General features: G+C 44.2%; 1 protein-coding gene across 1 annotated transcript in view; it reads left to right on the top strand.

Annotated features, from left to right (window-relative positions):
- The window catches only part of FRAS1 (Fraser extracellular matrix complex subunit 1), a 61054-nt gene extending 44100 nt beyond the window's left edge, over nucleotides 1–16954 (top strand). Inside the window, exons 36-46 of the mRNA XM_032949775.2 lie at nucleotides 310–542; nucleotides 1884–2035; nucleotides 4100–4314; nucleotides 5195–5345; nucleotides 5465–5572; nucleotides 6991–7150; nucleotides 8059–8175; nucleotides 8998–9164; nucleotides 11819–12024; nucleotides 12153–12299; nucleotides 12681–16954. Coding sequence (XP_032805666.2) covers nucleotides 310–542; nucleotides 1884–2035; nucleotides 4100–4314; nucleotides 5195–5345; nucleotides 5465–5572; nucleotides 6991–7150; nucleotides 8059–8175; nucleotides 8998–9164; nucleotides 11819–12024; nucleotides 12153–12299; nucleotides 12681–13337 — 2313 coding nt within the window. The 3' untranslated portion in view covers nucleotides 13338–16954. The remainder of the gene's footprint in view (nucleotides 1–309; nucleotides 543–1883; nucleotides 2036–4099; nucleotides 4315–5194; nucleotides 5346–5464; nucleotides 5573–6990; nucleotides 7151–8058; nucleotides 8176–8997; nucleotides 9165–11818; nucleotides 12025–12152; nucleotides 12300–12680) is intronic.
- The last annotated feature ends 2941 nt before the right edge of the window (nucleotides 16955–19895 follow it).

Raw genomic sequence — 19895 nt, 5'->3', positions numbered from 1 at the left:
GTGAATCTGCACGCTTTTAACCCGTGCCTTTTGGTTACAATTGAACACCTAGCAGTAGCAGTACAACGCACTGGCAGTCCACTGCCGGATGAAGGCCTCCCCATGATGTGCAGAGATCACGGGGCTGTTTGGCCATGCAAAACACCGCTGGTCACTGGGGGTTGACAGAGGCAATGGGCAATTACCGCTGCTTCATTGCTCGGTAAAATTCCTGTTGAAATGTAATCGGCAGCTCCCGCACAGAACGGCGTCCCCGTGAAACGGAACCTACAGTCGTCGTCCTCTTGCGTGTCCCGCGCGGCCGCGCAGGTGCTGGAGAGCGTCTACTTCGGGCGCCGCTTCCACGTGCGCTGCGTGGCACAGGCGCGCGACAGGAAGGGCCAGGCGGGCACGCCTCTGCGCAGCAACACGGTCACCGTCGGCACGGACAACAGCATCTGCCACACGCCCGTGTCGGCCGGCTCGGCGCGCGCCCTGCAGGCGCAGTCCTTCATCGCCAGCCTCGAGTACCTGGACGTCAAGCACGAGGAGCACCCCAACAGGTGCAGGGCCGCCGCCGCCGCCACCTCGTGTTTAAACGATGTCAATGCAGCTGCCGCCACATCTAATTGGTCATAATAGAGAGGGGTCTTTTACTGGTAGGAACGAAGTTGTAAACTGAGTGTACCAGCCTGCAATAGATTAATGTGTCCGTCCGTCCGTCCCCTTTCAATACTTTAACGAAGTGAAATCTCGTGCTGTTGGGGTGTAAAAATAAAATTGCACAAAATTCCAATGTTCCTACTAGCCCACCCTGCAGGGACCTGTTTTTGGGGTTAGATCGTGTAAATATAAAATGTGTCGTTAAACCCACCACCACCCGACACAGCCAATTAGTGAGGTTTGTCTCGTAGGCAGGCAATGCCGACTCGTTACTAGTGCAGCACACCGGGTGTGTTGGAGAGTCAATCCATAACATTCACAATCTGAGTATGACGTTTCGCCAGTAATTACAACCAGCATCACAATTACAACCAGATGATGCCGGTTGTAATTACTGGCGAGACGTCGTGCTCATGTTCTGTTTACGTGACAAACCTTACTAATTGGCTGTGTCGGGTGGTGGCAGGTTTAACGACACATTTACATTTACGCTATCTAACCAAAAAAACCCTGTTATGGATGATATTGGTCGTGAAAGCCTACGTGTTAAACAGATGTATTGTTGTGATGTGCTGTATACGCGTAATGTACGTATGTAGACCTTCTTTCGCACCCGTACGCAGCCATCCGTGCGGACACGATTGGGGGGAAAAAAGCCACATCAACATGTAGATCGAGGGCTACTTTTGAAGGTTGGCCATGATCAAAAATGGTAATTTAAAGGCAGCGATCAAGAGCAGACAAGCGCTTTCGGATCGTTGAATTCGATAATGACAAGCGACATACCGATGTGCCGAGAGAAGACCGTTTCTATCATTGTATATCACCCACTTTGACAGCTAGAGCACAAGCATAGAGGCGTGCAGGCTCTGTGTTACACCAAGGAAACGATGGTGTTGACTTGGGGAGGCCTTTAGCCAACAGTGGATAGAGCATGGCTGACGATATCCCCAACACAACGAGGTGCAGTTTTGGGAAGCAGTGAAATGTTCTTCCTTAACAGAAGAGGCACACGCAGTTCTTGACAACCAAACATCCCTGTTTCCGCATCCTACAGGTCGTACAAATAGCGATAAACGGCGACAATATACAGTACACAGCAGCGCGGTGAAGTATGGTCACACAACCCCTATGACTGGCACGGGGGGTGAAGCCTTCATCCGGCGGCGGGCAACAAAAGTGCTGCAAATCAGTCATCGGCGATGACGAGCGTGCTCATGCTGCCCTTCACGCGCGCGCAGGATTCACATCTCGATCCAGATCCCGCACCAGGACGGGATGCTGCCTCTCATCTCCACCATGCCCATTCACAACCTGCACCTGCTGCTCTCCGAGTCCATCTACCGGCAACAGCACGTGTGCTCCAACCTCGTCTCCCTGCGTAACCTCAGAGGTGTCACGGATTCGCATCGCACAGCACAGCCCCGCGCGGCTCGCAGGAGGGGGAGGGCGCGCGCCTGTTGAAAATCAAACCAGCGGTGATATTCTCATAGCACAAGGCTACCATGATGCCGCCGCTTGGCAGACGAGTATGGCCCCGCAGTAGTTTCACAGTAGGGGGGTTTTTGTTGCTTTGTTGGCTTTCACCCAACTCGGTCATTTACAAGTACATGTTTTACCGTAACGCCGGCTCACGCATCGGCCAACCGTGTTTTGGATGAACATCACCGGATCTTTACCATCCGCTCTGAAGCAGACTGCATATTTTCCAGGTTTTTCACCCGCAGTATTTATCAGTGTGGGGGGGGCCTTAATCCAGTCATGGATTTCCAAAGGGCTGACCAAATATTATTATGGCACTTATTTTTTTTATCAACGGTAATAATATTGACTGTATTACGTATTTTGATTTAAAGCTTTCGTGACTGCAGTAATTCATATTCTTAGTTTTTTCGGTAAAGTCACGTTGAAGAGAAACAACAAAATAATAATATATATATAAAACAATAACAAATTCTCACGACGTTTCGACCATAACTCAAACGGTCATCTTCAGGTGTGTTGGTTTGCATAAATTTATTTGTAAACGGCGCATTTATTTATTTATAAAAAAACGTTAGCGTCACGCGCAGCGATTTGGCAGTTTACCCAGGACTAGTCCATCTATATTTTGAAAAGCTATCACTCAAACCATGAAGAAGAACCCTCTTCAGGAGCCTTTAAAACCATCACTTTACCCTACATTGCTGGGATCACAAAAAAGATCTCCAAAATCTTGAATAAACACAAGATCCAGGTCCGTTTCAACACATTACATAAAATCCGTGATCTGGTTCCGTCTGTAAAAGATGTGATTCCGGACATACAATACCCTGGTGTCTACAAACTAAGTTGCCTCTGTGGTAGTAGTTACATTGGAGAAATCAAACGCCATGTCTCGGACCGCATTCGTGAACACAAAGCAGACCTTAAACACGGTAGGACCAACACCTCGGCCGTAGCAGATCATTGTTCTAATTCAGTAGGCTCACATGCCATTGACTTTTCCAAGACAGAGGTTCTTTGTAAGCCATCTGGCTTCCATGAGAGATTCGTTCATGAGGCTATCCACATATACAAGCACAGAGACAATTTCAACCGAGAAGATGGATTCTATCTTAGCAATCATTGGAAAGATTTGATAAACCATTTTAGTTCTTAATTGATTGTTCACGCTTACATTGGCTTTCAGACAGCATACATTATTAAAAAAAAAATTTCGTCTGCCCCCTCCTCTTTTCAAAATATAGATGGACTAGTCCTGGGTAAACTGCCAAATCGCTGCGCGTGACGCTAACGTTTTTTATAAATAAATAAATGCGCCGTTTAAAAATAAATTTATGCAAACCAACACACCTGAAGATGACCATTTGAGTTATGGTCGAAACGTCGTGAGAATTTTTGATTGTTTTATATATATTTTATTATTTTGTTGTTTCTCTTCAACGTGACTTTACCGAAAAAACTAAGAATATGTATTACGTATGTTGTAAAAACACAGCAGGAGCTTATTCAATGGTTAGAATGGTAACAAATTATTGACAGTCATTCTTTTCACTTTATATCCTTGTTTATGATGTGTCCATGGAAGGTTATCTGTTTGTACACGATGCTATACGGTATGTTATTTTTTTTCTAGTGATGTCTAGTAACAGTACAGTAATTGTGCAATAGGTAAAGGTGCAGCCCTGCAATTGCTCGCTCACACCTTTGCTGGTAGAAGGGCATCCCACTACAGGGGAGTTCTGGAGGCCTACTCTTCCACATTACTCGTGGTATACACTATCATTATTCGTACGCATCACTTCGCTGTACTTGTATTACTAAGGACTTGTACGTCCCATCACGTTAAGTGCCTGTTAGCGGGCTTGCCTTCGTGGCCGTTGAGCCAATGGGCTTGGCGATGCTGACCGCGTTGCACGTTTGTGGCCAACCCCTCCCCCCCCCCCCCCCCCCATGCTGTGCGCCGACCCCACAGAGGCTGGATTCCTGGACGAAGAGAAGGCAGAGACGCTGGTGCTGGGGCCGGGCTTTGACCGGCCGTACCAGTTCGACGGGAGCGTGCGCGAACCGCGCACTATCCAGCTCTACCGTCACCTGAATCTGAAGAGCTGCATCTGGACCTTCGACGCCTACTACCACATGACGGAGCTCATCGACGTGTGTGGGGGCTCCGTCACCGCCGACTTTCAGGCACGATGCTCGCCGCCGGGGAGTCCACGGCCGGAGCGCGGCGCCGACTTCCCGGAGTCTTCGGTGGCGCCGTGGCAACGATGAGGAACCCCCCCCCCCCCCGATTTGAATCGAGTCCATTGCTCAGTGTTGTTGTGGTCCTTGATTAACAGGCTGTTCAGACGCAGTCTGTCCTATGAATACATCCGCACGTTAATTATTGTAGAGATGTTCATAATATAGATGTGTATCGCACGAAAAGAAATAAGATGATAGATTAATACAGAAACGTCTATATAAATAGATATATATAATTGAGATGTTTTACGTTAATACGTAAAGGAACAGATTAATAAACAGTTAATTGTCACCAACTAATGCTTTAGAAATACAATACTTTTAAGGTAAATACTACGGCAAAGCAATACAACTTTTACAGAATGTGGCCATGCTCGATTGAGATTTAGTTTAAAACTCACATCACGAGGTGTCCCATGTACATGGAGTACACCAAGTCCTCGCTTAATGCATTTTCACACGACGCCTTTTCGCAAAAAATCGGGTGGATTCTTCTTTTAGGGAACACTTTTCGCGCAATGCGGAACACACCGCTACAGCTCTGGATGTTCCCGGTGTAACGCGGTTTCTGAGCGGTTGACGACAAACTATTTTCTTGAGCTGCACGGCTGAGCGGTGCGGGAATTCTAGGGGTGACGTACATGCCAAAATGGGGCATCGTCCTCCCAAATTTGACCGGATCATACTTGTCTATACCTCCTGATCTTGGCAATCTGATTTATTGAGCCCTTCGTATAAGTAACTGATTTGTAGTCTCTGGTCTGAGTTCTATGAAAATGATGGAAAATATTTAAGGCTTCCATGCGTTGAATTATTGTTGCAGGTGCGGGACTCGGCGCAATCCTTCCTGACGGTCACAGTGCCTCTTTACGTCTCGTACATCTACGTAACTGCTCCACGCGGCTGGGCCTCGCTGGAGCACCACACCGAGATGGAATTCTCATTCTTCTACGACACTGTGCTCTGGAGGACCGGTGCGTATCTGGGCTTCGTGAGATACATACATTGAACTTTGAATAAAAATGTCATGCATAACGTACCGTGCCGTGGCTTAGATGTGCAGGCGTAAAATTCTTTGCTGTGCTTGCTTCAGGTATCCAGACGGACAGCGTCCTCTCTGCAAGGCTCCAAGTCATCCGCATCTACATCCGCGAGGATGGGCGACTCGTGATTGAGTTCAAGACACACGCAAAGTTCAGAGGTCAGGTTCTCAATTTCCCTGGGCTCTGGCCTATTGACAGTTGCAGAATCAACATTGATGGGAAATCCTTTGATCACCAACTGCAAGAAGAAAATGCTATTCTATCGATGGGTTAATATCAATATTGACCACGTAACACACGATAACATTTGTATCTTTGCAATCGGGACTTGATATGATAACAAGAGGGATGCACGATCAATTCGGATTGGAATCAGATCTGAGTCGTCATTGGATCCATCTTGATTGGGTCTCATCGGCAACATGCTACTCTTTCGGTAAAGTCACGTAGAGGGGAAACAATAAAATAATCAAATTATAAAACAATACAATTCTCACGACGTTTCGACTGCAACACAAGCAATCATCATCAGGTGTGAAAACCAACAGCAAGAAATTTCCTTGCTAGAAATTTTCTTGCTGTGGTTTTCACACCTGATGATGATTGCTTGTGTTGCAGTCGAAACGTCGTGAGAATTTTATTGTTTTATATTTTTATTATTTTATTGTTTCCCTTCTACGTGACTTTACCGAAAGAACCAAGAATATGAATCCCTGCAGTCACGAAAGCTTTAAATCAAAATTTAACATGCTACTCTGTTCCAGCAGTCCCGAACCGTGCACCTCTAGAAAATAAATACAAAGTAACATTCAGAAATTATTTTGATTAATAAAAACTATTGTAATTATACTCATTATTAAAACTATGCACTCATGATTGTCATCTTAGGTCATGCCCCGTTAAAGAAAATTGTGTGGATAATAGAAAGTGTATTTGACAATATACGAGAGATACAAATGCAGATAACTGCAGATAACCACAGATAATGGACAAATTAGGGGCATGGATTAAAGGATTGTTTCACGGATAAAATGATTGTTTGGTCCCTGCAGATAATAGGAGTCGCGTGCAATACGGCCATACATAATTGGAGTTGCGTTGCATATTGAATGGCATGCGAGGAGGCGTGTTAGTGTCTTTACCGCTCCAACAGGAGGCGCTGTGTGTAACACATTCAGCACGAGTGTCTCCACTTTGCCGTAATCCTGCCAGGCCACCCCTCGTTTAGCAGTGACCTTTCTCTATCTATCATTGAAGCCAGTTTCACTAAATTTGAACCAATTTGAAGAATAATACTTATTAAAAATTTAAATAGGGAACCTAAAATAAGATGCACAAATGAAATGTTTAATCTATTACTAATAATGGTATAAATTAGGAACACAAATACCCTTAACAGCATATACCTTGATTTTTTGACGTTACATTTCGATTACAGGTTATCTCTTTACAGTTTTAAGAGGATAAAAGTAAATACAAATGTACACATACGTGATAACGGTGTTTGAAATGCAATACCTTGGAGTCCGATGTGGCTTGGGGCAGGCAGTCCAACCCTGGTATGTGCTCTTTGCAGGCCAGTTCGTCATGGAGCACCACACTCTGCCGGCGCAGAAGTCGCACCTGGCTCCACCCGATCACCTGGGGGGTATCGAGCTGGAGCTGGAGTTGGTGTGGAGTGCCCAGACCTTCGACTCGCCCTACCAGCTGTGGCGTGCCACCAGCTCCTACAACAGGTGGCCCGGCCCGGCTGTGCCTCACGCCAGCACGAAATGCAGCAAGCATCACATGGTCATTCCACGGCAGTTTTGGCGGAGAGGCAGAGAAACGCGATGATTAGCTTCAGGCTCTACCGTTTGCTGCTGAGGTGTAATGGTCAGCACACTGGCCTTGCAATCATCTGGAGGTCGCCGGGTTTCTAAGTGTTCTCCCGGCACGTCAGTTGAAACAATGAAAAGTCACCCTAACATTTTCTGCGTCTGTATACCTACGTATGTAGAACTTCTTTCCCACCATACGTAGGCCAACCGTGCTAACTCGGGGGTGTGGGAGTGTAAACGGGTGCACCGTGATCGGCAGCTTGTGTGCACGGTGGGGTAAAGTGTGGGTACACCCACCTCTTCCAAGACGTCTGGCTATGGTAGCAGAGTAGGTCAAATACCCTCAATAGGGGGCTTCTCTTGAGCTCCCTCTGGCGGATGCCCTCCATCAGCAATGGCGTTCGCGAGTAATTGTAGGACTGCACCATTACCTTTTACTTTTCTTCTGCAGTGTTTTCAATAATTTCGGCTGCTTTCCCACCCTTATTATTATAATGACCGTTTACCCCTGTGAACCTAAAAAGGGTGAACTGCATATTCAGGGAGCAATTTGCAAAAGTGCACATGTTTTTTGTAAATCACAGTTGCTAAGCAAAGGCCCAAAGGCCCAAAACACCAAAGCTGAGATAAGCTTTAATCGGTTTCTTGAATTCAGAAAGTTTCTAAAAACTCGGAACAAAAATATTAGAGGAAATTCTAAATTGAGCAGTGCGAGGAATAAGGAGCAGAAAGACAAGTGTTTTCCTGTTTATGTTCGGCAATGTTGGTTTTGTTATCCTATTTGTTGTCATCAATAAATTGCATTGTTTTGTTATCCTCTGCAGGAAGGACTACTCAGGGGAGTACACCGTGTATCTGATTCCATGCACAGTGCAGCCCACACAGCCGTGGCTTGACCCAGGCAGCAAGGCCCTGTCCTGCACGGCACAGGCACCAGAGAAGTGAGTTGGACACTCAAAATCGAGTTCAGCCAAATGACGATGTAAACAAATGTGAAGATGAATAACCTACGCGGGATATATGCAGATAACCTATGGTATGCGTTTGATGCATCATCACCATCATCATCATCAGGCACGATCAATCCAAAGCTGGACGAAGGCTGTCCCAAGCTGTCGCCATGTAATAAATATACTTAATTTAACAAACGTTATTGTCTGTTAAAGCGAGCTTTGGGCAATGCTCACATAGAATGGCAGCGATGAGCCAGTGCTGTAATTTCCACATGCCTGGTGGCAGAGACCAGTTCCTCCGGAAGGAAACCACTGTTGACAATTAAAGTTGTGCTGAACAGGTGGAACTTATTTTCTAGTCCCATGGCGATGACGAGCTAAATTGACACTGGCTTGGATTTGCACCTGCAATCCTCAACTTTGGGAGTGTCTATTCCACCAGCTGAGCTTAGGTTGCGTGTCGTTCTAAGGCGAACAGTAATTGTCACCTGCTGTGCTGCCCACACCTCCGATTAGCACAGTTGGCTACGTACGCTGCGAAAGAAGCTCAACATGCATACATACATACGTGCATCAGTGCATGAATTCACCTTGCATGTTTGAAGTAAAGCTGTAAATGTGTCGTTAAACCCGCCACCACCCGACACAGCCAATTAGTAAGGTTTGTCATGTAAACAAAACATGCCAATTCGTTACTCGTACAGCACACCGGCGTGTTGGGGAGTAAACCCACAACATTTACAATTCGAGTACGGTGTTTCACCAGTAACGTCAACGCCGGTGTTTCTTCCACGCCTGTGCCGCACGCAGGTTCCTGCTGCCCATCTCCTTCCAGCAGACAAACCGCCCGGTGCCCGTTGTGTACTCGCTCAACACCGAGTTCCACCTGTGCAACAACGACAAGGTGTTTCTGCTGGATCCCGGCAAGTCAGACGTGGCCCTGCCCGAGATGGACTACAAGGGCGCCTTCTCCATGGGTGAGTCTCATCGGAGAGGAACAAAGAGGGGGGTGGGGCTCTCAAGCGGACGAGGTCGACCTGCGGCTACAGATGCCTTCCCCCCCCTCCCCCCCGATGTGTTTTCAGGGTTGTGAGCGCGTGCTGCTTCGGCACGTCGTCCGAAGGTTTTCAACTCGCGTTACAGGGAGCTTCCTCGCAAACTGGATTGAGGTTTAGTTTGTGAAAAAGCTCCTCTTGGCACGTGGAGCCGATTGTCATACATCGCGGCCAAACAACATTCGGTACAAGCCGCAAACACGTTGCAGAGCTGTGCAGCATGATCGTGAAAACCTACGCAGTAGTAGCTGCTTTCAGGTGTTGTTTTATTCTGAAAAGGTCAGGTGGTGGGAGTTATGGCATTTGTCCTTTAAACTTAAAAAAACCCCATTTAAAATGATGTATGTGTCTGAATCAAGTTGTGTTATCCCTTCTTTCAGCTGTGAGATTATATAATGGCCAGGTGTTCTCGTATAACAATATGGGCTCTGACGTTGTCTCGCCCAAAGATCAACATTTACCAATTTACCCCCCTTTGTGACGTGCCTTACACAGATTTTGTTGATATGAAAAGCATGAAAAATAGAATTTTGATAGGCCAGCGAGAGCTGAGAATTAACTGCACTGGTCTTATTAATATGTCGAGCAGTGCTATTTATATTTGTGACAATACTGTGCTTTTTCCATCAGCTGCGTGGGTTGCATTTTAAACCGTACGACTGAGCAATTTGAATGACATCATTGGACAGTCCACCCGTATTTCTGACTGCCTTCTCTCATTCCACCCATTCTGGCCCCTCACACCCCAACAATCACCTCCACTCCACACCATCTGGTATAGTTAGAGAGATCAGGAATGCCGGCGAGCATTTAGAGAATGTCAATCCATCTCTCAGATGAAACGTTAAGCCAATATACTGTCTACGCTTCAGACATTAAATGTTCAGTGATGCTCTTAGATAAAGTGCATGGGTGTTAACCCGAGTGTCCTGGCTAATATCCCACCACAGTTCAAATCAGATTTTTTTCACCTTTGCAAATTCCTCCGATCTGCTAAACTCCCAGGACTTAAGCCCTTCACTGTGAGTAGGGGTGAGATGACCATGTCATGTGTACTCATCTCTAAAGGTGATCCCAGCATAATTTGTATGTTATTTAAAATAATATAATTATATTTTGATTTAAAGCTTTCGTGACTGCAGTAATTTATATTCTTAGTTCTTTCGGTAAAGTCACGTTGAAGGGAAACAATAAAATAATAAAATATATATATAACAATAAAAATTATCACGACGTTTCGACCATAACACAAACGGTCGTCATCAGGTGTGAAAAAACCAACGGCAAGAAACATTTGAACGAAGTGTCGGTTTACATTTATTTATTTAGTTTTAAACGATGTATTTATTTATAAAAAAACGTTAGCGCCACGCGCAGCGATTTGGCAGTTTATTTAGAAGGACTAGTCCATCTATGCTCTGAAAAAAAACATCCAGGTCCGTTTCAACACATTACATAAAATCCGTGATCTGGTTCCGTCTGTAAAAGATGTGATTCCGGACATACAGTACCCTGGTGTCTACAAACTAAGTTGCCTCTGTGGTAGTAGTTACATTGGAGAAACCAAACGCCATGTCTCGGACCACATTCGTGAACACAAAGCAGACCTTAAACACGGTAGGACCAACACCTCGGCCGTGGCAGATCATTGTTATAATTCAGTAGGCTCACATGACATTGACTTCTCCAAGACAGAGGTTCTTTGTAAGCCATCTGGCTACCATGAGAGATTCGTTCATGAGGCGATCCACATATACAAGCACAGAGACAATTTCAACCGAGAAGATGGATTCTGGCTTAGCAATAATTGGAAGGATTTGATAAACCATTTCAGGTCTTAATTGATTGTTCACGCTTACGGTGGCTTTCAGACAGCATACATTAATTTTTCGTCTCCCCCCTCCTCTTTTCAGCACATAGATGGACTCGTCCTTCTAAATAAACTGACAAATCGCTGCGCCTGACGCTGAAGTTTTTTTTAAATAAATAAATAAATACACCATCTAAAAATAAATAAGTAAATGCAAACCGACACACCTGATGATGACCGTTTGTGTTATGGTCGAAACGTCGTGAGAATTTTTATTGTTTTATCTTATTTTATTCTCATTCTACGTGACTTTACCGAAAGAACCAAAGAAGATGAATCCTTGCAGTCACGAAAGCTTTAAATCGAAATATGAATATAATTATAGTATACGGCAAAAATTACAATGTTACAACTGTTATTTCTATTGCAACTACACTATACAAGCTAACAATACCTCTTATTCTGTACAACAGCCATGCAATTTATACTTAAGAATACCTTTGTCAAGTAAAAAAAACCAACAGGATTGCATACAAAAACAGTGACCATTTCTACGTCTCCAAATAAAATTCACGTCAAGAACGTAGTGGTAATAAATAAATGGTCCGTAACTTGTTATGGTTCTTTGTAAATCCAAGTGTATAGTAACGACCCAAAATAGAAAGAAAACAATCACAAATGTTTCAAGTCACACCAGAAACACCGGATCATCATTCAAGCTGCAAAATAGACAATGACCTCTTGTTTTCACACATTCCTGCTGCAGGTCAAACGCTGTATGGCCGTGTGCTCTGGAACCCCGACCAAAACCTCAAGTCGGCCTACAAGCTGCAGCTGGAGAAGGTGTACCTGTGCACGGGGCGCGACGGATACGTCCCGTTCTTTGACCCGACGGGAACCATCTACAACGAGGGGCCGCAGTATGGCTGCATTCAGCCCAACAAGCACCTGAAGCACCGCTTCCTGCTGCTGGTACCTGCAGCGCATTGCAATGATCACCGCCGTGGCACTCCTCTGAATGCCTTTCGTAAACTGCGATGCCGTCATAGGCTCATCGTTAAACTTCTTCCTCCTCGCGTCCTCGTAATGCTCGCTCGCAGGACCGGAACCACCCCGAGGCAGTGGACCGTTACTTTCACGACGTGCCCTTTGAGGCGGGCTTCGCGTCCGACGTGCCCGAGTTCCAGGCGCTGTGGGACATGCCCGGAGTGGATGGATTCAGCATGAAGGTGGACGCCCTCTACAAGGTGTGAGAACACGGCGAGGGGATGCACGCACTCACACGAACACACTGCGATGTTACCCGGGTCATAGGGCTTGCTGGTCTCTAGTGCATTCTTGCATTATCTTCAGCAGATTCTTGAGAATTTTTTTTTTTACATACGTGTATGTAAGTATGTACGCACGCACAATGTTGCCTCTGGAGTTATTGGATTCATTTTTCCGTATCTTTGACTGTGCTATTTTGTGAATACTGCGATTACTTATGCCATGATTGGTCATGTACCTTCTCCTAATGAGTGCACGTTTCACTCCATCATTGTGAATCTGCAAGTTCATTCTGGCAAGCATTTGGGTTTTACCAACCGGTTCCCATTGGTCTTCCGGTGCTCTCCCTGGCATTGCAGGTCGCCGCCGGACACCAGTGGTACCTGCAGGTAATTTACCTGATCGGGCCAGAGTCGCACGGCCCCCGCCTACGCCGCTCGGCGTCGATCGGCCTTCCCAGCCGCCGCCGCCGCGACCTGCTGGACCGCGACGGCAAGCTGGCGCTCCACGACTCGGTTATCTACGACGAGGACGAGAGCCTGGGCGCCGGCGACGCCGACGTCCGCAACGGCACCAACATGAAGACGCTGCAGCTGCAGCAGAGCGGCGCGGCCGCCTCCCTGGGGCCCGGCTCGGGCGGCGCGACGGCCGCGGCCACCGCCGCCGCCGCCGCCGTCTCGGCCCTGGCCGTCGCCGCGGCGGTCGCGACGTGCCTGGCGTGCGTGGCGGCGAGGCGCAGGCGCGCCAGGGCCAAGGAAGGCGCCTTCGCGGGCAGGCGCGCGAAGGCGCCTGTCGACTACCCGCTCAACACCGCGGCGGCGACGGCGGACGCCAAGCGGGTGGATGAGTCGGAGCGCCCGCTCAACCCCGCACGCACGAGCGCCCTGGTGAAGAACGTCAACCTCCTGAACAAGAACGACGACGTGGAGCTCGCTCGAGTCAAGGGAGTCAAGGTCAAAAGGGTCAACCTAGAGGTCAAAGTTCAGAACAACTTGCATGATGGCACAGAGGTGTGAATTATATATATATATTTTTTTCCCCTCTTTCAGGTGTGCTTGTTGTTGTGCTAAAAGGCCAATGTCTTGTGCGAGCAGTAGTCTTTGTTCACAGACACCGGTCTCCACCCTGATTTGACTTCAGAATTTGGCAATTCTGGGCAATTCTGAAGTCGCGAATAACGTAGCATTGATTGGTATCAATGTCAACAATTGAAAATAAGTGCTTTGACCAATTTCAGGACATGAACCTTAAATGCTTTATTGTATCCTATTGCATATCAATGTTAACTTTGTATTAGTTGTATTAAAACAAAAGGGCTTCTCTGACCCTTTATAAAGTGTAAAATAGATGGTACTTATTCAACCAGGATGAACTTGTCCATCTGGAGCTTTGAGAAAAATACTTTTAAAAGTTAAGTTTTATGCCACAATTTCAGAGGAAGAATACAAATGATGCACTTGGAGAAGTAAATAGCTTGCTGCTTCACAATGGCCTTTTTCTGCTCCGAAGTGGCATGGAGACAATGCTGACAATTACCAATAACCAAACAGTTAAGGTACGCTGTAGTCAACGCATCTTGGCAATTGTTAAACTCCTGCGCGACACAAAAAAAGCGAATTTGTGCCAAGTCGCAAAAAATGTAATCTGTTAACCAGCTCGGTAGCGTTTACGTGAGCCTTGATAACTATTACTTTGAGTTTATATTATTTTAAAAGTTTGTTGTTATCAATAGCTTTTCAACCTAATTTCTGGATAAAAAAGGCTTTTAAATAAAACATGGCTGTGTATTTAAAACTACGAAAAGTTTTCCATTCAAATTTGTACATTTTTATTTGGTATGGTTTAACAAAAAACACACCTGGTCTTTCCACAAATGAATGCGCAAATAATGTACAATCAATGAGCAAGTTAGTATTTTTGAAGGAAGAGCATGACAAACATTTCATGGTTCCATGGGGCCAGGTGATGGCTGTTTACCATTGGTAGACCCATGCAGATCCACCCCAGTTCCGATCGGGCCTTTGAAAACATCAACACGATTGCACCTGCACAACCACCCATACCGCACTAAACTGTGTTTATTTTTTCAGGCCCGCTCAAGGTTTAGAGCAAGGGGGGAAAAAATCCCCATCTGTCGGGCCACTGACGTTATACTGTGCCCACACCCCCTTTTGACCAATGATGCATAAAGCAAGGTACAAAAGTAGACTCGGGGATTCATGAGTGGGTATGGCACATGTAAAGCCCCATCATACTGAGAACCCAATCACCTTTACTCCAACAGAATATCTATTCAATTCAGTGATAATTATTGTGCCGCTTCAGGATGTATTGTACTTCAGTTTGGTGAGTTTGCCTCAAGCTAATAAGCACTCGGTAAATCAAGGTTAGCCATCGCAGAATTTCCTTCAGCTAAAATTAGTGAGTCAAATGTAATAAAAACATGAATAACTCTAGAATTGAAAGCTGTGTCCCTTTGAGCTTTTCTCAAAATGGAGGATGTCTTTGGGGGGCTATGAAAGTACAGATCTGCACCAAATTTTGCTCCATGTAGGCTGCAGTTAGTGTTGCTCAATCTATCTACCAATTCTACACGTGAACAAAGCTCAAAATGTAATGAGGGACAAGTGTTGATGTTTGCGGACCCTTTTAATAAAACAAAATGTGTTTCTTTGCACAAATTATTCCAATTGTGTGCTATCAGTATCATGTCACGAGATAAGGCAGCTATTTGGAAATTTCACAGATCAGCATTACTCTGTGTCAGAGTGCCTGGGGATGAGATTTCACATGGCGTCTCCTGAAAACTCCTTCAAGTGGCCTTTTTATCTTCTTTTACAACCGGGGTTGTACTTCCACATACACTGCTAAGAAGTTGTCTAACGATTGAAAACAATATATATTTTTGGAATGTTGCTAATTCAAATAAATAGCAGAAATATCAACGAAATTAGAAATGTCAACGATATTTTTTTCTACACTTGTAAAACCGGTTAAAGCGGGCAGCTGCCTGCATTCAAAACAATGATCTCAATGTTACTGGACTGGGTGCCCTGGCATCCGAGTTAGCGGTTCACCTCAGACCCTTTAACATTGGTTTGGTGTGTACAATGTGCCCGGCCATGCACACCTATAGTGTACTGAAATAATGTCACATTGTGTGTTTTTTTAAACACGTTGATTGTGCTTGCCAACTGGTTTTAATGCGAGTAATGCCAAGCTAATGTTGCCTTTTATTGCGGGATTAAAATTACGTCTCTCATGAACTGTCGTTGATTTTAACATCTTATGCATAATCCAGTTGTGTAATAGTACATGTTTGTGCATTTAATTATAATGTCACTCACCAGATGGCTTTGTATAAAACATTATACTTTCGGTGCTAAAATAACTTCTAAGTGTCTACTAATGTGTTACATGCAGTCCTGTATTTTCCTTTGAATGATTACATAAGCCATGCTAAAGATTGGTTCATGTAATTTTGATGGTAATAACATTTCCTAACGCATCAAAAATTACATGATACCTTTGTTCAAAGATTTTTTTTTCAATTACACCACCAACAAAAACATAAAAGCTCGAGGCATTTGGTACAGCAACACCATGCTGGTTAGCTTTGATGTGCACTGCTGCGTGTACAATCTTGAGGACTTTGGATATTAACATTGGCAAATCCTACCAAGATTAATTTCAACCATTTCCATGCGATAATAGTAAGGTAGCCAGATATTTAGCGGAAGAATTCCATGCAAAACAACTAACCCTCCTGAATTGAAGCCACTTAAAATGTTCTCGATATTTTACTCCTTGCAGATTTTTTTGTTCATGTTGTTTATTTTTAATTTATATTGACTGCAGCCATAAATGTTGTATGTAATATTGTGTTTTAACCACTAATTAATAGCCTGAATTATTACTCTAAAGTCTAAGCAACCATTGAGACAAGTCTGGTCATACAATTGGGGGTGGGAAGTACCAAAGTGGATATGCTCCGAGATGGAGAGAGAACAGTTTTAGAAGAGCAGCTGAAAGCAATCTCAAGACAGAAATATCTTGCCCTCATTACCTGGGGTAACAAGGGAAATTGTGTTAGCACCGCTTGCACCATTGTCTCTCACTGCCCCATATCCTGGTGATGGATATGCCATCCAGAAAATTCCATATGCCCTTGTATGCTACTGCTCATTACAAAGTAGTGCAGGGCTTCTATATATTTGTCAAATGTGAGACAAACTAATCAGGCATATACACTAAAAAGGAGTGTTACTAATAATGGATTTCAAGATGGTGCTAAGTTTCTAACTTTGTATATTATGTACCCACCTCCATAAACATGGGTAAACCATCATTTAATTTGTACTGAATAAAATGTTTTGCAATATTTTGGTTTACTGGTTCATACATTGTGCGGGCATGTGTGAAATGTTGCTTCTGCGAACTCTTCATATGAAATGAAGTTATTCTCATGCTCAACGTTCAGTTATCCCCGCTCATCATTGACCTGGGCTCCTTTTCAACAAGTTCTAATACTCACACGTGTTACAATACAAATTGTGTCACTTCAGTTGTGGTATTATTTTGTTGTGGCACATGTAGATGCATTTATACATTAAAGGAATATGTTGTGGGTTTCTCCCTGGTGTTTGGCATTGCTTTTAAAACAACTTTTAATTGTGGCTTTCATATAACGATGGTGCATAGTTTTCTAAGGTTGCTGTTTTGCTTTAATAACAATTTAAATGCCTTCTGCCACAATGGCAAAGATTTGCATATTGTAGAATGACGGTCGATTCAACGCTCGAGTTTGTTCACGTTATTTTAGACCGGTGTCAGCTGCTGAATCTCAATACAATACATTAACCAATTCGTGCCTGCAGTTTTAATTTGGATTAAAAATGGTGTTAGATATATAGCTACATTATTTACAGTTAACAGGAATGCGTTGGCTTTAAAATGCTTTCTAAATCTTTTTTTATTTTACTGACACAGGTGACATTTGCACCTCAGTTTTTTTTCCTATTCTCACAAAGCTTCTATTATGGGCAATGCACAGTAACAGCTACAGACGGCGCAAGTCTTTACAACGGAGATGCCGCCACGTCTTGCTTTGAGGCAACTCCAGCCCACACGTGAACACGGAGAGACATTAACATGTCACCAAATTGTGCGGTCATTTTTTATCGTTTTGTCCTCGTGTAATTCCTGGTGTGCGGGAAAGCGTGAATAAGCAAGGCAGCCACAAATCCATTTGGCACCCATGAGGCCTTCAAATTGGGCTCCCTTTTGATTTATTTCTCATTATCCTCCGTGCCATTTTATAATCGGTGTATAACATGATTATACACGTGGTTGCGAATATGAAAAATCAACTATGCTTTTACGACAAAAAATGTTTCGTAGGATGCGCTTTTGCTCATTTAGTGAGAAGCTGTTATGGAATGCGTAGAGAGGGTGAATCCCTTGAGGGTGGATTCTGGCAAAAACCCAGGAATTCTTAACCAACTGGAGTTGGTGTATGTACATGGAATGCATACACCTTAGCAGAACTTCTAAAAGTTGTAAATCATAGAGCTGCAAATCGGCGAGATGTTATTTGAAAGCTTTGCCACTCAAACGTGACACAGGCAATAGCTCTGGTGATTGATGTTAATGGCTTTAAGCCAGAGGTATCAGGTGCCACGCTATTAGTTTGTGCTCACCTGTCAATATTAGATATTATTTCGACGATATAGGCCATGAAAAAGCAAACTGACAGATGCTTAAACGTGTAGTTGTCTGCTTTTACGCCTTCACCTGATTTGTTAATTTTGAACTCCATCAATGTTTCAAAATAATGTCCACTCGGCCAAGATTTTTCAATTTACGGTTTAACTTATTTTCGACACTGTACCAGAAAACCGACGAGTGATCGAAACATTGGAACACATCCCTCCTGTCAACGATCCCTCTGGTTCAATAAAATCAGTTAAGCTCAGCATCGAGATTGGTGTTACTTTTTAAAAGTTTCCACAATTATGTTATCATTGTTCCATAAGCATGAAGTCAAGCTCGCAGTCCGTCACTCTGCATCCAAGAACGGGCACCAGGAGATGAAATCAGATTGCATATGAAATCACTTTAATAGGCCGATTAATCCATGTTCGAGGCAACTTTTAACAGCCTGCAGAGATCGTCAAGAAATAATTATCCCCCAGTGCTGGAATTCAGTAATGCCCACATTTTAAACGTGATGTTATTTTATGCAAACGTTGATGACTGGGGCCCGAGACCACCAACTTGCACTTTAGAACTCAATTAAAATTTTAGGCTGCTATCTGGATTTGAATCCAGGTTCTCAGCGACACATACAACAAATGGTCTCCATATTTCCACAGGATATTAATCTGGTCGGGTGGTGATGTAGCAAAGCAGTGAATCAACATTAGTGAATCAACATGAAACAATTGACAATTGTGAAGCCAACTTAAAGCTTGCTATCGTGTCAAAGCTTTGAAACGATAGCTCCCAAGAGCAAGATTTCAAAGCTACCGATATATTTTCGTGTATTATTAAAAACATTAAAACGTGCATAAGCTGGAAAAACATCACTGTAGAACGTGACTTGGTCATGGTCGTAATTCATAAAGATCTAATAATTATCCGACTGAAAAGAAAAACTGAAAAATGGCACTTAGTGTTCAATTGAAAAGGTTTCAAATATAGTAATAAATTTAGAGGTCTGACATCCTGCACTGGTCTTACCAACAATAGAGGACCTCATCCATTGTGTAGGTCAATTCTGAATAGCGCGGTCTCTTCAACCACAAGGGTCTGACCTCACACTTGCCCTGTGGTCAAGTGTCAAAAATAGATTCAGAATAAAACCCGAACGAACGTGGGCTCGCCCTATTGGGCCCCCACGCTCAACCTGGTGGTCACGGATTTATCGCGCTCGATGAGAACATGAAGCCTATCCAGGCGGCCTTGCTAGGAGGAAGGCATCACAATTGGAGGAACATTTGAAAAATCCCACAAATGGGCTTTTGCGACTACCACAACATGTCCACGTGTTTGGCAAATAATGGAAGAATAACGTTTGTCTTATTTGTCAAACTCTCAACAGATATGGGCGTGCACAATAAAATATAGTGAACCTTTCAATTTTGATTTAAAGCCTTCATAACTGCAGGGATTCATATTATTGGTTCTTTCGGTAAAGTCGCGTAGAAGGGAAACAATAAAATAAAAAAATATATAAAACAATACAATTCTCACGACGTTTCGACTGCAACCACAAGCAATCATCATCAGGTGTGAAAACCACAGCAAGAAAATTTGAAAGTGGCGTTTTTTTAACGTTAGCACCACGGAGAGCGATTTGGCAGTTATTCAGATGGACGAGTCCATCTATGTTCGGAAAAGAAGAGGGGGGGGTGGGGGGAGACGAAAATAATGGATGCGGTCTGAAAGCCACCGTAAGCATGAACAATCAATTAAGACCCGAAATGGTTTATTAAATCCTTCCAATGATTGCTAAGCCAGAATCCATCTTCTCGGTTGAAATTGTCTCTGTGTTTGTATATGTGGATAGCCTC

This window comes from Petromyzon marinus, chromosome 8, assembly GCF_048934315.1.
Source record: "Petromyzon marinus isolate PM22_M1 ecotype Great Lakes invasive population chromosome 8, UKy_Petmar_22M1.pri1.0, whole genome shotgun sequence".
NCBI classification, from domain to species: domain Eukaryota; kingdom Metazoa; phylum Chordata; class Hyperoartia; order Petromyzontiformes; family Petromyzontidae; genus Petromyzon; species Petromyzon marinus.
The sequence above is the reverse complement of the archived record's forward strand: the minus strand, read 5'-3'. Positions and strand labels throughout refer to the sequence as shown.